An 18,499-nucleotide genomic window follows, 5' to 3' on the forward strand; every position below is an offset into this window, starting at 1 on the left:
AGCGAGAACAAAGCAGGACTTGGTTCAAAGACCCACCTTCGCAGGATTCACACATTAGAAATGTTTTTATCTTCTGCTGTGGAGCAGCAGAGCAACTTAGGAAAAAGTCTGCAGCGAAAGCCACATTAATTATTCTGATTTCTGGGGAAAAAAATGTATGTGATGTCATATTGTTTTCTTTGAGCTCAAGAGAATGAACACATTTTATAAGAGAAGTCAATAATTGAGTCCTTCTTTATTACATGATTAGTATTTGACCTTACAGTTAAAAATTAAAAACAAAACTAATTCACTTCAGAACACTGAGCTTCCACTTGACACCGTTTCTCATCTTTGGAGCGGTCGGGACCTCGGCGTCTACGGAGGGGAAAAGATGGGAAACAATAAGAGAAAATTTTAAATGGTGGCATTTAATATTTATCTGACTAAAAAGGTGAAACTAAGGAGAAGAGAAGTGACTGGCTAAAGAAACAAATTGTGCTGACCTTGCTGTGAAGCTGCTGGTCTCTGCTGCTGTTGGAAAGAAGCCATGATGCTGTTTGCCGTGGAGTTTGGCCCAGTGAGCTGCAGAGCAGGAAAAGTTTAAGATTTATTTTTGGCCTTTGTCATTTTTATGACAGGTCAGTGGAGTGGGCAGGAAAGGAGGGAATGACGTTAAGGAAAAGGCCCACACTCATGCCGGTAGGACATGTCCACAATACCTTGCCTAGGTGACATCACAGTCAGATGCCAAACCAACTCATCTGGCTCCTTCGATGTGGAGGAGTAACGACTCGACTCTGTGTCCCTCCCAAATGATTTAAACCCTCACTCTAAAGGAGAGGCCAGCTCATAGCAATAAGTCAGATATGTCATACTTCTGAAGAACCTCCTGAAGAAACTACCACAGATTCCTCCGAGAAACATGTTTGAATTCTTTCTCAGTGACTGCAAAACACATGTCGACTGGTTGGGCAACTCCTACACACCCCAAATATCCTCAGGAGGATAAAGAGCTGGTCCAGCGGTCCACAATCAGGACGAAAACCCGAATCTGATGTTCGACTAATGGAGAGACCTCTCCAGTACCCTGCCATACATCTTCCCAGGAAGGCTGAATAGTGCAAACCCCCCAAATAGTGTACCCTTATCCCAGGCAGGGTGACCAGCTCCCTTTATTTGTTCTCTTTCATAAAAGGTCCTTTTAGTGTATTTAGGATTCATGTAAGTTCATGTAAATTCATGTAAGATAGATCTTTAGATCCATACTAATGCACAAAGCCAAATGTGCAGAAAGACTGTTAAAGACAATGATAAGAACTATATTTACCGGGGCTTGGCTGGTCTGCAGGCCTTCAGGCCACACCTCAGGAACTGCTGCCTCCATCATCTGCAGAGCTTCATCGTAGGTCAGCTGCAGCTTTTCTGCCTGTTTGTCAAACTGGAACAGCACCAACACCTTCAGCAGGTTGTGGACTTCCTCTGTCAGGGGGAATTAACAAATAAGGTTTCACCTAGATGGATGTAACATCACTGAAGGGTACAGTGACTTATACAAGTCTTGAATTCTGTATTAAAACAAGACGTGTGCATGTGAGCAGTAAAACTTTTCTACTTACTATGTTTAAATTGCACACCAAGTCAGACCAGGAATTAATCTTTTGATGTCGAGTTCAAACAAGAGGAATGATTATAAAGAAAAACCTTGTGAAGGGGAGCAGCACTAAATGTGGACCAACAACTGTTTGCTGATGTTTTTGTTCCATAGTCGTACCTCTCATTTTGTCCACAGTAGTGATGATCTCAGCCAGGGCGAACATCAGTGCTCTGTCCTCCATTGGGCTTCCTTCCTTCAAGCTGAGCTTCTTTCTCTCTGCTTTCCGCCGGTTCTTCGATGATCTCCTGCGAGCACGTTGACAAACATTCCATCAGTAACAAAGCTGAAGTATTTTCCAGCTGGGCTACGCTTGACAAACTCTTAAGGTGGAAGCGGCTGGCTTACGAGGAGATGCGGGAGTTACTGTGAGAGTATTTGGAATTGGTCATCACACTGCTGGCTTCAGAGTAAAGCTCAGCGTCAGCACAGTCTGGACCGTCTTCGTCTGGTGAGGCGGACAAAAGGTCGGGTCACAACACGTTCACGTTAGATAACACAAAAACCGCTAATTCAGTCCGATTCTCACCGAGCATGTCCAGTCTGGCTTTCTCTTTCTGCTCTCGAACCACAGCCAGGCGGGTCTTGTGTCGGGTGAAAGTCCCAACCTGAGCCTCCAGGAAGGAGGTTTGGGTGTTTACAGCTGATGGAAAACATCAACATGCTAAGACTATGCCCTCTTTGTATGGCTGCCCTCTTTCTTAGTAGCATGGTTCAATAAAATAAGAGACTGAACTTCTCTTACCTTCTAATATGGCGGGTTTCAGGTTGGTTTCAGTGATGTCCTGTCTGTTGTGCATGTAAATCTGAGGCAGGCAGAGGAAATATTTGTGTTCTATTGTGTAAAAAGAAAGGTGAAGGCAAAGTGAAAAGGCCCAAGAGATGGCGGTTTATTTACTGACCAATCGGAGCGCCTCCTCCCAGGATGCCCCAGTGATTAGAGCTAAGATGGCTTCCTCACAGTCCTGTGGGAATAAAGGAAAATCAGGCATTCAGACCTTGGCTAGCAACTGCAGGCAGGAAGTGCTACACTGCTGGATGACCTTTAGCTGTATCAGAATTTCTCAGGTTGGTCATGGCTGCAGAAGAGCTTACTTTAGCATACTGGTCCAACAGCAGAGCAGCTTCTGAGTAGCGCCTCTGTTCATTCAGCTTCTCTACAAAGGAACAAAGCAGAAACATTCACTGGAAATATAATCCAGCAGCGATGTGGCTTCTTGACTTTCCACTTAATCTCCAGGTCACATGACCACCTGTTCTTATGATTACCTGCCAGGTCTCTGGCCAGCAGAGCTAACTGGTCGGGTGGTAGCGGTATCTGCTGCGCCACGCAGATGGCGTTCCTCCAGCTGGAGCTGGTGGCAAAAGCTTGCAGGGCCCGTGCTGGCTCTCCACATCGCCAAAGGAGCAGGCCGGCCTGCTCCGCCTGCTGCTGCTCCACCAGGTGCTCGGCGTAGGCACAGCTCAGTGTCTTGAGGTCAAAGAGCAAAGTGTCAAAATTAACTAGCATATAAACACAAGACCGGGTGAACAGGTGAGCGCTTTCTACGGGTGAATTTATGTGTGTGACCTTATTCACAGCGTAAAGTGCCACAGTGAGATTTGAAATGAGGTTTGATTATCGAAGAATGTAAAATAAATTCTCTATTTATATTTGTGTTAATTTCATCCATTAGACTTTGCTCGGTGCCTTTTTATTCTTAAAAATGTTTTTAAGACATTTGTAGTCTGATTTCTCTTCTTTAAATTACCTCTAATAATAAAATAAAAACTTTTTAAAATTGTTCTCCTTTTCTTTAAATTAAGAAAAAACTTTTATATTTAATGTCTTAAGATCTGTCCAGCTTTCATCCAAAAGGCTTCGGTGTCTTTAACTCAAACTGAACCTCACGTAACCCAAGACGTGGCTCACTGCAGTCACAGAGGCCACGGTGTGATGCGAGTGTGGGCCAAATCGCCTGGTAAAGCATCTCAAGTCTGTGTTATACTTCAACACCATCAGCTGGTGTTGAAGACCACCACCTCTGTTTGATGATGGTCAATCACAGTGGATCTACATGGCCTCTTTTGCTTAAACCACGTGTCGTGTCTACTCAGTCCAAAATGTAAACATCTGCACTTAAAGGAAAGAGGAGAGTACAGCTGAGTCCTGGGCCTCATGTTGTGCCGTGGCTGTTCAGTCTCTCCTATGTAAAAGGTCCAAACGCTCCTCCCTGCACTGCACAGCATACAAGGAGACAACCCTGCAAGGGGTTAAATACCTGAGAGTCAGTGTTTACAGCTGTATGAGGTGAAATGTTTCAAATGTTTCACTCCATCCAGATCTGTGGATGACTGAGAACACAACACTGACAAATTTCACATTTAACAAATTATCTTTTATAAAACTTGAGTCTGGGAAAAACAAGCACAATCTCAACAAAATGCCTCAGTTTTCCCACATCCATCCAGTCATTACAAAGAAATTCCACTAGTAAATCAAAGAGCCCCATCAGCACGGCTCTTTTGGGTTTAACCACCTGACTTTTGTGTGGCATGGCAGACAATGTGGGATGTCTTTGTCAGAAAAAAGGCTGTAAAACTGACAAAGAATCAGACCTCTGGCCTGGAAATAATAAACAGCTCAGAAAGCCTCTTTCATCGTGATTTAGCCTTGATGATTTTTATGCCATTTTATTTTCCATTTTTTCTGCAAAACTATCCTCGGGGCCAGATTAAACCCTTCTGTGGGTGTATGTTTGTCATTCCTGGTATTAGTGATTTGAAAAACTATGATCAGTGTCATGAATGCATGTGTCATGTTGCAGTGTTTGGGTTCAGCTCGACACGGACCTGAAACAGTCCTGAGCTGTGTGCGTACCTTGTAGTGAGCGCTGTCTGCTGAGTACAGTCTCAGAGCTTCACTGTAGAGCTTCTGTTCCTTCACGAGCTGCAGAGCTTCAGGAAAATGTTCCTCTCCTGTACAAAAACACTCATCATGTAACTTAAAAAGATTCTGGCAGAGTTTCCAAAAACAGCAACTCTCAGTAAGATAAGACCAAGCTGACAGGCACAAGCGGACTGACCACACTTGCTGAGATGGTGCAGGGCCTTTCTGTAGCGCTTCAGGTGTTTGTCGATGGTGTAGCGCTGGTAGTTTGGCTCCAGGCTCTTCAGCATGTTCAAGAAAGGCAGGTACTCTTTGGGGTCCTGCAGGGATTGAGGAGATAGCAACATGAATCAGCTGTATCCTTACTCTATACACAATGTGAAAGATTAACCTTTCTGTTGCTGCACAAAAAATAAAGATCTCAAAACTTTGGACATGGAAAAGTCTTTAATTCACACCAAATTTACTGATACTCTTTCCCCTGATTACACCACAGGCTCTCAGAGCATTAAAGTCTCCTGTTTAATGTTTGAAAAAAAAAAAATCAAATGGTCTATCATTATTAGAAATAATGTAAAACGTATTTTAAATAACACATCCTGATGATCCACTAACTTATTTACTGATCTCACTATCAACGATTCTGTATAAAGTATATAGTATATCATGGCACTGAGGTAAAGTCTGGTGGTTCCTCTTCCCCTGCAGTCTCCTACCTTCTGGGATTTCTCCGCCACCATGAGTACGAGGTCAAAGTCGTATGTTCCCAGCGAGTAGTCATAAAGGTCGTTGACATTGACGAGGAAGAGGAGGTACTTTAACGCCTCCTCAGCACTCACAGCACCAGGAGCTTTAGGAGGGTTCTCTAAATAGGAATGCACACACAGAGCACTGAGTGAAGGATCAGAGCAAGTACAGACAGAAAGGTCATCGATGGGTCTAAGGTGTGCTCACCTCGAAGCTCGTGGACCTTCTGCAGAGCAATTTCCAGCTCAGGAACAGTCTTCTTCACATATGCAGTAAGGATGGACAGACAGAACCTGAAAGGAGAATTGTTTTATGTCCCACTGCTCCCATCAAATGATCCAATTACTGAACATTTCTAATCCTTCCTAGTTTTACTTTCAGCTATTTTAAGATCGCAAATAGTACAGTTTGTTACATTAATATGTTTACTATCATTTAAGAAAAAAAAGATTTCACTGACTTGTTTGGATCCATTGAATCCATGACACTCCGTAAAGCATCACACACCACGTCCACTTTCTTCTGCTTCGAGGCAGGCTGAGGCTGGACCGGGCTGCTTTCAGAACGGGGGTACATACTACCGGTCGTATCCTCCTCTCTGAGTAAAAAACGGAAGAAATTATTTTTTTGTTTAAATAAAAAAAAAAAAACAAACTGCAACCTTCAGGGATTAAAGATCGAAACAAATGCACAAATAATAAGAAACTGCAGTTCCTAAAATGTCCACTTGAGGCTCCAGCAGTGAGTCAGTCCCCGTAGACGCCCATGTTAAAATCTCTTTACAGCAGAAATAAACATGTTTACAGCCTGATACAAAACTGTTTTGATCCAGGCATCCATCTTTTCACGTATGGCCAATTTACAGTCACCAGTTAAACCAATATGCAAGTCTATGGGCTGTGGGAGGGAACTGGAGTGCCCGGAGAAAACCCACAAACAAAGGATCTAACAAATAATATGACTCAATGTCAACATCCAATATTTTCAGCTTTATTAAATTCTAGTATTTTAATTAATCAGTTAGTACTAATTAGCAGGCATCTGTTTCTATGCACTGCACCAATACTAAACATTCTTTTCCAATAGGATAACTTGTGGCTGAAATGTTGATGCCAAGTCTTTAAAATGCAGTAAAAACAGCAGTTTTTAAAAACAGCAGGTGATGTCACACCATACAGTCATTTTTCTTTTAAGGTGAGAATGTATTCCTTTGACCTCTTTGAAAAGTCTTACTTTAGTTCAGTGAGGAAGAGGTTGATGTGGTTGATGGAGCTGAGCTGTTTGATGAAGGTCTCTATGTTCTCCAGGAAAGCCTTTGAAGAAAAATAACATTGTTTTTACTCATTCACAGCCTTGTTATAGCTTAGAAACATCCACCCATCCATCCGTCTTTCAGTGTCTATGCACAGAAACCTCCTGCAGCTTCTCTGGCTTTGCAATATATTCACATCACTTTTGGTGACTAATAGTAGATATTACTATATACTTTAGCTTCATTTTAAATAAACTGCCTGCCCTGAACATTAAAGGAAAATAAAAAGTTATAAAACTACACATAAAGACGCAGAACAAACCTTTGGGTTGTGATCATAAATGAAGTTCAGGTTGATCCTCAGCTTCCTCATGCATTCAAAGGCGTCTCTGAATTTCAAACTGGTTATAAAAAAAACAAGTTGAATGTTTTCAGTCTTAACACATTATTTATAAGATTTAATTAATTAATTTAAAGGGTTTAAAAAAAAGGTAATGGAACAGATCATCACAGCCTGGGAGCAGAAGGTTGTTGCTGAGATTTCGGCTACAGTATTTAGAGGTGTGATGTCTGGTTCTCAAACTTTTTGGAAGTGTAGAAAGGGAGACATTTTTAAAAGCTCTTCTTCAGAAATGTCAGGTGCACATATGTTTACAGTCATTTGTACTCTCAGATCCCGCATGAACTGTGTACTAAAACTTTCTAAATTCTTCCAACTGTTTCATAGCAACAAACAGAAATAACTTTGAATTTTAGCCATAAACAGAATATATTTTAAAGATAAACTCCATGAATAAAAAGGATCAAAAATTTTAAAAAGAAGGCCATCACCTACGCAAACACGTCTCATTTTTATGATTTAGTGTAAAATGTTTAGTCTTGGCTCTGGATATCAGAACCTTAATGTTCTCTGAAAGAACATAACAAGACGATCTCAAACGCACCTATCCAGCCACTTCCTGAGCTGAGCCAGCACCAGCGCTCTGTGATGTATGGTCTCCAAATTCCCACGAGGCATCTGGATGGACACAATTTAAATCAAAATCCCCACACGTTTGAAGGCATTTTTGAGAGTCAAAATATGGTTTTAGTGGCAGGGTTACAATTAGATTATGGTTAGGTTTAGGGTAAGAGTAAGGGTTAGGCATTCATTTTTGATGGTTAGGGTTAGGGTAAGGGGCTAGGGAAACCATTATGTCAATGAAGGTCCTCACTAAGATAGCTGAACGGGCTTGTGTGTGTGTGTGTGTGACCTGCAGAATCACTCTGGTGTCTTGTGGCACCACAGTGACGATCCTGGATCCTCTCTCCACTCGTCTAAGTGTCTCATCATTCTGATCATTCTGACCGCCATCGGAGGCTAGAGCCGCCTGCAACCCTGTGGGGTCAAAGTTCACTCAGCTCACCATCACTATTACACACAAAGAAAGAAGACCTTGCTCAGTAAATGAAAAACATTTATGTCCAAGCTACAGTGAGCTGTAAATGACCAAGCTACTCACTTCTTCTTTATGGAAGAGCCCAGAAACCCATTTGAGTGTATTGGTGATTCATTCTTACAGTCAATAGCCAGAGCTCATGGCTGTAGGTGAACATTTATGTGTGATCCATGTAGAAACATGGATCACACATAACATGGATCATAGATCAAACAGATGGAGTAAATTTCTAGCTCAGCTCCCTCTTCACAACAACAGACCAGTATAGCATCTGTACTACAGACTGATCGCCGACTCTGCTTTTCCCTCAGTTAAGAAAATAAGACCTCAAAGATACTTAAACTCCTCCACCTGTGGAAACAAATCATACTTGACCCACAGTGGGCTCTTTCCCAACTAAAAACCATGACGATTACGATGCACAGTTAGCAGGGATTTATGCTTCAGCGGGAAATCTACGCTGTAACCTGACGTGCACCTCTTGAGAAATATTACTACACTCTGGGTCAGCGCAGCCCACAACTACAGTGATGAGCCTGTTCAGTGCAATTCATCCTGATCCTGCACATTTCCCGCTACTTTTTCACTGCAGTTTTTGAATTTTTCAATAAGAGATTAACGATCATCACAACAGAATAAGAAAAGAAAATTATAGCATCAATATAAAGACTCACAAATGTCAGCAGATTCCTGCTAAAAAGATCAGAATTGATGTGAGGGAATGTACAAAGAAGGGGAAAAACCTGAGGGACAAATATGTCTGCCTTAAAAAAGAAAAACTGCACAAAGCAAATGGAGTGGACCCAGGAAGGGAAAAAACAAAATTAAAGGAAAAAAACAAACAAACAGCATTTTATTTGTTTTTAATTGGCTGGTACTGTATATAAAACACTAGAAAAAGACCACATGATAATTAGGCCTTAGCTTCCCTGGGACAAGGTTGCGACTGGAGCCTAAAGGGCAAGTGTCTGGAGTCTAATACCCAAAAGGTTTCTGAGCGCATAGAAGTGTTCAGTCCCCTCACTTCCAACCGTCCCCCAGCCTCAGTAAACATTTACTGACAGGTTTATGAGCTCAAAGCACTATTTTCAAGTTCATTTAGTAAATATGGTCCTTGTTACATAAACCATGGTATGATCACACAGCCAGTGTGCAATGTTAAAACACCAAGATGATGACACTGAAAACACTCAGAGGCTTCTATCCACCAGGGCCCTATTTCAGGAAGCCGGTTTAGTGCAATCTCTGAGTAAGTATACCCTGAGTTAACGAAAACTCTGGGTTTTCGGTTTCACAAAGCGAGTTTAGATTAATTCTGAGTGAGTTACTATGACGACACACTCCGTGAAGCTAACCTGCCCCCTAGCAGGTTTACTTCAACTAACCCTGACCTTCTCCGCCTCTTTGTCAGAAACCTGACAGTAGGAAGTGTCAGACATGGCGTGCTCCTTCCTTGAAGAGCCAGTAGATGTTGAAGCCCAAATTCTCCGCAGAGCTCTCCGCCGGGAGAGAGTGATCAGAGCGCGTTTGGACATTTTATCATTTCCTGATGATTTCCTGTGTGAACGTCACCGTTTCTCAGCACAATCTATAATTTATTTGGATAACATCCTCAGGCCTAATATTGCTCATGTGACACATCGCGGACATCCTCTCAGTTCTGTACATATTATTTGTATTGCACTTCGGTTTTTTGCAAACGGGAGCTTTCTGTATAATATTGGTTACGCTGAGCACGTTTCCAAGGCTACCGTCTGTCGGGCAGTCAGGAATGTTACAGTTGCACTGAAACGTCTCCTGTACTCGTTTGTGGTGTTCCCCGGTCACAGACCCACAAGATTTATCAAAGAGGGATTCCACAAAATTGCAGGTAGCAGGATGAACGAAACTTAATTCATGATGTGGTGATACTTGAACTACTACTTAAATTTTACATTTATTTTCAGGGTTCCCAGGCGTGATTGGCTGTATAGATGGCACTCACATTCCAATCATTGCTCCTTCAGTAAATGAAGGAGACTATGTGAACAGGAAGTCTTTCCACAGCATTAATGTGCAGGTACATAGTTCCCTGTAGCATTTCAAACTAACAAATTATTTCATTATAGTAATGGATGCTAATTTGTGTTCTCTGCACTGTGAAGATCATATGTGATGCTGCCAACATTATCACAAATGTGGAAGCCAACTGCTCAGGCTCTGTGAGTGGTGGTGGTGGAGGACCCCCACCTGTTTTTCGGGCCTCCGCTTTTTTTCTGTTGGCTATAACGGGTCACATTTGAGCTTACAGAGTAAGCAAATATGTAATTGTAATGTGCTCAGATAATTTCAATAAGTGCTTACAGAAAGAAAACTAATGTAGCCTCTAACTGCAATTGATTTACATGGGACAAACAGACCAAGCACTATGGCTCATAATACAATTACACCTCACCTGTTTGGACTATATTTTTATATTTCATTTTTACTTGCTGCCAGGAACGTTTGGGGCCTGTTGGGTTGCACCTGCGCTCACGTCACATCACAAAATAAAATGTATAAAATATAAAATAAAATAAAATATAATAAAATAACGTGTTGAATGAGTGGAAATCCCTAGATCAATGTTTATATTAACACTCACGCATTGACTCTGTCGGCTATGTTTTGCCATGCATGCTCCCTTTCTTTTGCAGCTGAGGCTGTGTTACTTTTTTTCCGCAAAACTTGCATGTTATCGGCATATGCTGCCATCAGAATTTCAGCCTCAAGTGCTGTAAAATACATTGACCGCGCCTTCTTTCCCTCCGTCTCCATGGTGACTCGCTTAATCTGTGCTCCACTAATCAGGGCTTTATGTATCCTCGTGCGCGCGTTTAACTTGGGGTTAAAGCAACTCCGCGTTGATTGAACTAATTGTTATCAGCCTTTCTGAAACCGAATATTCCGAGTTGGACAGGTCGGGGTTACTCAACCCTGAGTATCGTTTTTCACTCTGAGTTTTCTAAACCGGCTTCCTGAAATAGGGCCCAGGTCATGAACCATCATGATTGTTACTTTCACACCTGGGCCCGTATCCCTAAAGAATCTTTGTGCAAAAAGTGGCTCCTAGCGGCCAAATTCTAAGAAAATTCTCAGAGTCATGACGTTTTCTTAGAATTTCTCCTAAAAGTGACACGACAATCCCAGTTAATATAAAAGCTATTCCTCAAGATTCCTAGCGCTTAAAAGGGCTCCTAAGGCGAGATCTGCTAAGAGCAGGGAAGAGGACTTTTAGTGGCTTAGGAGTTCCCCTAAGCAGCTGCACAAAATGGCCAACAGAAGAGGCAGGAGAGATGTCCTGCAAACACTGGATGACAGGGAATTATTGAGATGCTACAGATTGGATCGTGCAGGAATCATGTTTGTGGTGGATCTCCTTAGAGATGCAATTACTTCACCAACTCGACGCCACAACGCTATTACACCGGAGACGAAAGTAATCACAACCCTGAGGTATTTGGCAACCGGGAAAATGCAACAATGCAGCAGTGATGACTTGGGTCTGCAATCACAGACATTGCTAAAAGCTGAGCCGTGTTACCCTCGTTAAGACCACACTGGACTTGTAACGTTGTGATTTCTACTTCATTAAGGACAGCCTCTTGAGATAGGCCATCTTGTTTTCAACGGGGTCCATATGGGAGTGAAAGTACAAAATATGCCAGCTAGGATATTAATATGAGCAAATAAGACACGAATCATTATTTGAACAGGGTGTAATGAGTTTAAGTTTTCACATATTTTAGATTCTAATGGCTATAACCCCTACAGCTTACTATTCATTTTCCAGATATTTTCTTGAATGTGAAATATTATTTACAATTACAGTCAGCATAAGATTAGAGTATATAATATGTTTATTGATTTGAGGGTACATCCTTTGCTCATTATCACCAAAAGCTCATTTCCATCAAACTTGTAGGATCAACCAATCACGGCTTTTGAAATGATGACTCATACCTAGCAACGGGGTCAACCACACCTCCTCACTAAGATAGGATTTTCCATCCATTCCTTGCTCAGAGTTCACTGAAAATGTTCTGGAATCACTTCTAAGCTAAAACTCCTGGCAAGGAATTTTTAGGTTAAGTTAGGAGCTCTCTGAGAGGATTCTCAGAATCTTTAGGGATACGGGCCCTGGTCTCTAAGGCCTATTAAGAGGAGGAAAAACTCCCACCTTTCACTGTGAGCGTGATCAGCTGGAGGCAGCGGCAGGTGTGTGAGTGCGTGGTGACGAGGAGGAAGTCGTTGCAAATCGCAAAGGAAGAAACACTAGAGGCGAGCTGAAAGTAAGCAGAGACAAATGCACATATTTCTAATAAGCTCTGCTGCTTCTTCACTGCCAATGAAACAAGAAAGAAAAATGCAGACCTCTGAGTCTCCAGCATATAGGTGAGATCTCTCCGTCAAGCCGAGCAGATATTCCTGAGGATGAAAAGCAAAAGCATACATGAGCATCAGGCTTGCAGACTAGAACTTAGAGACAATTACTCATGTAATTAATTACATGCTGGTGAGTTTCTACCTCTCCGCCGATGCTGCAGAGGGCCATCTGGACACAGGGAACAGGAAAGTTGATGCTGCAGCTGCTGGAGTCTTGCCAGTCCTCCACTGATGGCTCTTGACAATCTACACAGAAATATACAGAAATAAAACATTTATTCCTGTAAACTGATACAGCTTCCTTACATGTACAACAAGCTTCAAAGGAAAGTATCAACATGTCAGAAAAATGAAAAAAGGAAAATTAACCCCCCAACCCATGGATCAGTTGCTAAAACGCATGAATAAAGGTACGTTTGCTGACCCCAGATCAGTTTCCTGATCCGTCCATCCTCCAGCTGCAGGGCCACAGTTCCTGTCTGAGAGGAATGAACCACACTGACCACAACACCGTCCACTTCCACCTCAGACCTGAGGCAGAAAATCACTATTAGAAAGATTAATTGTTAATGACATCTGTGACACGCTACAAGCTTTACGGGGCTGCAGGAGGTTTCTTAGTTTGCAGACCTGACAGTGAGGGTATCACCACCATCCTGACTGGGGCGGAGCATCAGCAGGGTGGAGGAGGTTGGCAGCAGACCAGGACTGACACCCAAAAACAGCTCATCCTGCAGCCACAGCAGCTGCCGCAGAGCCAGAGGAACATCCTGAAGAACTGCCGGTCTACAGGAGGGAGAAAAATCTGGGGAAACTCTAGAAACAGCCTAATCAGGTGAAGAAAATGAGAATGTGTGTCTGAAGACTGTGTTACCTGAAGGACTTCTGCAGGATGAGAGGATGAGACACAACCCTGAACCCATCTGCCAATTTGTTTGATTTTTCTCCTGAATCTGGAATCATGCAGGAAGATAAAGTCATGTTTATGAGACAAAAAAAATTTAAGACACAGTCACATAGGTCTTCTTCTAGCCACAAAACTTTAAGTATTATGATTTTTTCTTTTAAGTAGGTTGTATTTTCACTTAAATTTAGAAGTTTCATTTTTATTTCAGAAGTAAACGCTCTCTGGTTTTAACATCCGGTAAACATCGCTTTTATGCATTTGATGAATAGATTTTAAAAGGTGTTACATTCTAAAACTACATGAATCCTTAAACTTCAACTTTTTTTCTGAAGGAAAATTAACAGATTAATTTGTTTTTATTAAGCCACCTTGGGTGTAGATTGAAATCTGTCCATCTGCGGTGAATGCTGCCAGTTGATTGGTTCCCTCAGGCTGGCACAGAAAGGTCACCTGGTTAACCGGTGATTTTAACTGGAGCTCGAAGGAACACATGGGAGGAGGAACCACACACTGCCGGAAGGTCGTCACCAAGATTTTTTCTGAGGGGATTTTGGTAAATCTTAACACCATGCTGGAATAAATCTACAACTGAGCACCCTCTCATCTTTCATTGACCCTTACCTCCATCAATCACAGCCACGCTGGCGTTGTCAGTGGCGTCCAGTCCGGTGCTCCGTTCTGTTGTCCAGCCCCAGTCGTAGGTGATACTGGTCCAGCTCCGGGTCACCACATGGAGCCGTAGGGGGCGCTCCGGGTCCCAGCAGACACAAACTGGCACCTTCTGAGGGTCTGGTCCAAACTCCAGGCTCTGCTTCAGATACCAGTGGTAGTTTGCCACTGTCCACAGCTGGACTGCAGAGCGAAGACACTTTTTTTGTTTCCTGATTTTCTGACTGACTACAACATGCAACACTCTCCACATTAACGGTATTTTTCCTGTTCCTGCTTCTTAACAAAAATGAGTTTGCAGCTGGTGGCATCTGTGGCAGACAGTTCACTAAATCTGATGGTGAACTTACTGTAAGCGTTGGCCTGTCCGTCCTCTCCAGCACTCATGTCCTCCAACCAGACGACTAAAACAGCGGAGTCACTGTTCCACAGGAGCTCCTTCACCTAAAAACACAAACACAGTGCAATGATCTGATTAAACTCTCCACTGGATCAGAAGCTGCAGTGTTCGTGCAGAAAGAGTGATTTCGATGAGCATGCCTTGGCTTGGGCTTTACTGAGCGGCAAAGCGAAGTCTCCATGCAGCAGCCCATTCTTCTCCATGAACACCACGCTGTGCTTGTTGGGATGGCGCTGAGTGCTTGCTATCAGGCTGCCTGAAGGTCTGAAGCAGACAACAATAAGTGTGCTTCAGATTTATAAAAGTTCTCCAGAGAGAGAAAGGGGGAAAACTAATGAACTAACTTACTTCCAGCAGAGCGCCTGCTCCAGGCCGTTGATGGGCTCGCTGGTGGCTTGCAGGACACCCTCCCTGTTCCAGACTCTGACCTTCCTGGCTCCAGTTTGGGGACAGATGGCACTGACGGCAAAAAGTTGCCCGTCCCCTCGCCACGTCACCCGCGGCCTGTGGTCGTCCCATGATACAGCAGGTTGCACCTCCTGCAGGCACATGATCAAATCATCAACTTGACTTTACAGTTTCTTTTTATAAACTCAAATATTTGAGTAATTAAAAGGGACCTGGATCTTCCTCTGTGCTGCCTGTTTGCCCTCTGAGCCATGAAACTGAGTCTCCTTCTTCCCCCAGCCCACGGTGATGAACTTCCCTGCAAAACAAACTTATGTGGGTGAGCACATCACCGTCTGGTGAACCTGAGTAGCTCCTGATACTCAGCTGGGAGACCACTAATTTTTTTAGAGTCACCGTACCTTCACCAAAATCGTCCTGGTGGATTCCAACCTCTGTGATCGGCTCAAAGTCTTTAGTCATCATGATGATCGTTTCCTGGCCTGTGAACACAAAACACTAGTGACTCAACCACAACACCTATAAACTGTGTGTGATCAATAATTACCTAAGCTATGATGTGTCACAAAATTTAAAAAAAAAAAAACTCCAAATATTGAACATTCCATCACAGATGAACTTTTCTTCATCTGTGATGGTTTCTAATCTAAGAAATATTGCTCAATATGGAAATCATCAGCATTTCTGATGATTATATAACATACTGACCAGTAGTGAGAATCACAAGCTCTTCATCAGGACTCCAGCTCATCGAGGTGAGGCCCCTATCAACACTGCCGACGCACTCCAGCTGTGGATCAGAGCACACTTACTGAGGACCCCGATTGTCCTAACTTCTTTCCCCCTGATCATAACCAGAGCTTGAACCTAACTTCAGATTTTTTTGGGGGACACAAGTTTTAAAAATCTGTCTGACTTTGAGCATTACTAACCTGGCAGGTGTTGAGGTTAAAGAGGACGACATCACCACCTGCTGTGGCCAAACATGCAGACTCCAGTTCAGCCAGGTCCTGAAGTCCGACCACAACCCCGCTGCCGTCCTCTGGAAGGAAACCGTCTGCTGTCAAAGAGGCTTCACTGATAACCTGCCGAAGAAAAACGGGGAAGAGCTGAAAGCTTATAAGAAAGACGCCCTGTTCAAGTCCCAAACAGAACAGGTATGAAGAAATTCCAGGTGCACCTTGAGGCAAACATATGTTACACTTAAATATTCAAATTTGGACACTTGAAACACATCCGTCTCCTCACTGAATCACGCTAAACTACACCCTGTTGAGTATTAACAGCACTTCATAGTATTTCCAGTGTGTTAGTGTTACATCATCGCTTCTCACCTGGCCTGTCCGGGGGTCGTACTCTGTGATGCAGTACTGAGAGGCGATAAGCAGCGAGCCGGTGTCCGCCCGCACAGAGAAACACTGGGGCGAGCCTGGACCCTGCAGCTCCGAGCTCTGAAGGCTCTTCAGAAGTTTCAGATTCCTCATTTCACCTCAGGACCTGCCTCCAAGTGCCAAAGGAGACCTGACACAGTATATTTGGTACAAATTAGGCAAAAAATAAATGTTTGGTTGAAAGAGTTTTTACCTAAATTACCACAGATTAAAACCACAAGATCTGTGTTTCAGTTTTAAAACTCAACACTTAATAATATTGGAGGGAAATATAGAATAACTATGCTGAATGTGGAGAAAATGACGTTTGCATTTGTTTTGTTTTACTGGAAAAGTCTCATATCCATTCAACCTCATCTTTTAAACCAGCGTTATTAATTTGAAAGTCTAAAGTGTACAACAAAGAAAGAAATGGATGTTATCAGCTGAAAATTTCATCTAAAGAAGTCACATACTTAGTTTGTTTTTCCCTTTAGTTATATTCTCCATACACATTTTTTAGTTTGCTCTCAAATGAGATGGTACACTCAAAAAAACTAACAATAGAATCAGAAAATATCACATATGAAAAAAATAATGCAGGAACAATTCTACATTTCATAGAAAATAAAAAGTTATTTTTAGTTTTGCCTTATGATGGGAAACAAATCTTAAAAGTGCCCAAACAAATTATAAAATAAAATAATAAAAATAATGTATCCTCATCAATACTGGGTTATTTACGAACGACTGCAACTGTATTTATCAAGGCTATTTTAACTGTTTACATTTCTCCAGATTCATAAACATTAAATATATAAATACACATTCTTGTTTCACATGAGTTTAATTACTATTCAAAGGCGTGAAAATAACTTCGAGCCTCCTTACAGGAATATTTATGTATGTAAGGAATCGTATTAAGCTGTTAGCAAGGTTTCTGAGTCAGGACTGAACGTTTTTTACACATAAACAGTAAAATAAATAAATAAAAGTGATGATGGCAAAAGTTTTTTAAAGACATTTAACATTTTAAACAGCTGGTTTGTTGTCCAGTACTTGCTCAGTGTGAGAGGGATGAAGACGCCGAGGCTACAGGGTGTCCGAAAATGGAACAAGACGTGCTAGCTTGCTTTAAGCTAAAGAAACTTTAATACGCGACGAGAACAAAATAAAACGATAACAAAAATAATAAACCCACCGTGAAAAAACAAGCCGAGGTAAGGAAAATCTCTCCAGTCTCCAACATCAACAACATGCATGTGGCGGTGTCAGACTCACAACCTTTAACCTCTGACGCAGAAACATGAATTGGTGGCTATGTCGCCCCCTAGCGGCGCGGAGGGAATCTAAACGGCTACTGAATATGGAGACGTTAAAACGATATTGATCTTTTATCACATATTTATTACAATCGTGTGTGTTTTTCTGTGTTTTATGGGAAAAATATTTTGCACTCAAATGGAAATTTCAGGGTTTTATCTAGAAATTTCAACTTCCTAATATTCACTTGTGATTAAAAAATTAATAAATAATTAAAAACTCAGAATTTTGCGTTTTTACAATTAAAATCTGAGATAATACATCAAAGTTTTGCCTTGTGTATGCCAGAAATACTGTTTTGTTTTTATTTGAATTACATTTTATAACTTCTAGTAAGTATAAGTCTAGTGTATCTTCCTCTTGCTGTTGTAGCTCCTGTTAAACCTTCGGCTGTTGTTTGGTCTGGTAATAACCAACCTTCTTCCACAGATCAGAATCTGTTTGTGACCCACATGTTTCAAGGGATCATGCCCACAAAAAGTGAGATATTCTACTTCTCATGTGTAGACAATTTAAATTTAAACCCATGCAACGTCCAGAAGCTGTCACCTCTGCAAGACCAACAGTGCTGCAGATGGGCATAATACTAGAGGCATTACAGAAGCGGATAAGTCCACTACTACATGAGTAGGTTAAAAATCTGGTGGAAGTCAGTTTTATAAACTGCATCGACTGTGGTGCGTCTGACTGTAGTTTGCTTGGACCACGCCCGCCACTGAAAGAGATCACCCACACTCACAATGACAGGTACCCCACCTGAAGAACAGGAGGGATCATGACACCGAGTTGTTATTGAGAGTGTAACTATAAATGAAAGCAAACCTGCACCTTTGCCCCTACTGCCCTGACAGGATCTCTACAGGTTTCTGAAACAGCTCCACGATCTAATACTGCCAAAACATCAAGGCCAAGCATCACCCTCTGGGGCAGAGAAATGAAGTCACCACTAAAGAGGCTGGCTCCAAAAGCGAATCACTTCCCACAGACTCCCATGCTAAAATGGCTCCTCATTAACTGTAACTGTAGGCACTTCAGAAAGAAGTCTGGAAGAAATCTTTGTTGTGATGCTTCACTGAGG

The 18,499-nt window shown here is 42.2% G+C and overlaps 1 protein-coding gene across 1 annotated transcript; it reads right to left on the minus strand.

The window, feature by feature from the left end:
• Nucleotides 1-233: 233 nt before the first annotated feature.
• On the minus strand, nt 234-17,373 carry elp1 (elongator acetyltransferase complex subunit 1). Its single transcript, XM_085360355.1, has 36 exons — nt 17,300-17,373; nt 16,063-16,249; nt 15,661-15,813; nt 15,437-15,518; nt 15,130-15,210; nt 14,941-15,026; nt 14,669-14,859; nt 14,461-14,584; nt 14,271-14,364; nt 13,873-14,103; nt 13,620-13,790; nt 13,219-13,297; nt 12,975-13,130; nt 12,769-12,875; nt 12,487-12,590; nt 12,333-12,386; nt 12,139-12,244; nt 7,755-7,879; nt 7,446-7,519; nt 6,824-6,902; nt 6,483-6,562; nt 5,710-5,847; nt 5,457-5,542; nt 5,219-5,367; nt 4,699-4,822; nt 4,494-4,591; nt 2,903-3,104; nt 2,729-2,790; nt 2,536-2,598; nt 2,379-2,439; nt 2,163-2,276; nt 1,982-2,081; nt 1,754-1,881; nt 1,310-1,461; nt 486-564; nt 234-357 (listed from the first exon to the last, which is right to left on the minus strand). The coding sequence occupies exons 2-36, from the start codon at nt 16,210-16,212 to the stop codon at nt 290-292; spliced, it is 3,951 nt and encodes a 1,316-aa protein (XP_085216481.1). The 5' UTR covers nt 16,213-16,249; nt 17,300-17,373; the 3' UTR covers nt 234-289.
• Between the last annotated feature and the right edge of the window lie 1,126 nt (nt 17,374-18,499).

The sequence above is a fragment of the Diplotaxodon limnothrissa genome, linkage group LG2 (genome assembly GCF_057381915.1).
Source record: "Diplotaxodon limnothrissa isolate DT_005_m linkage group LG2, D_limnothrissa_male_GT1.1, whole genome shotgun sequence".
In the NCBI taxonomy this organism is placed as follows: domain Eukaryota; kingdom Metazoa; phylum Chordata; class Actinopteri; order Cichliformes; family Cichlidae; genus Diplotaxodon; species Diplotaxodon limnothrissa.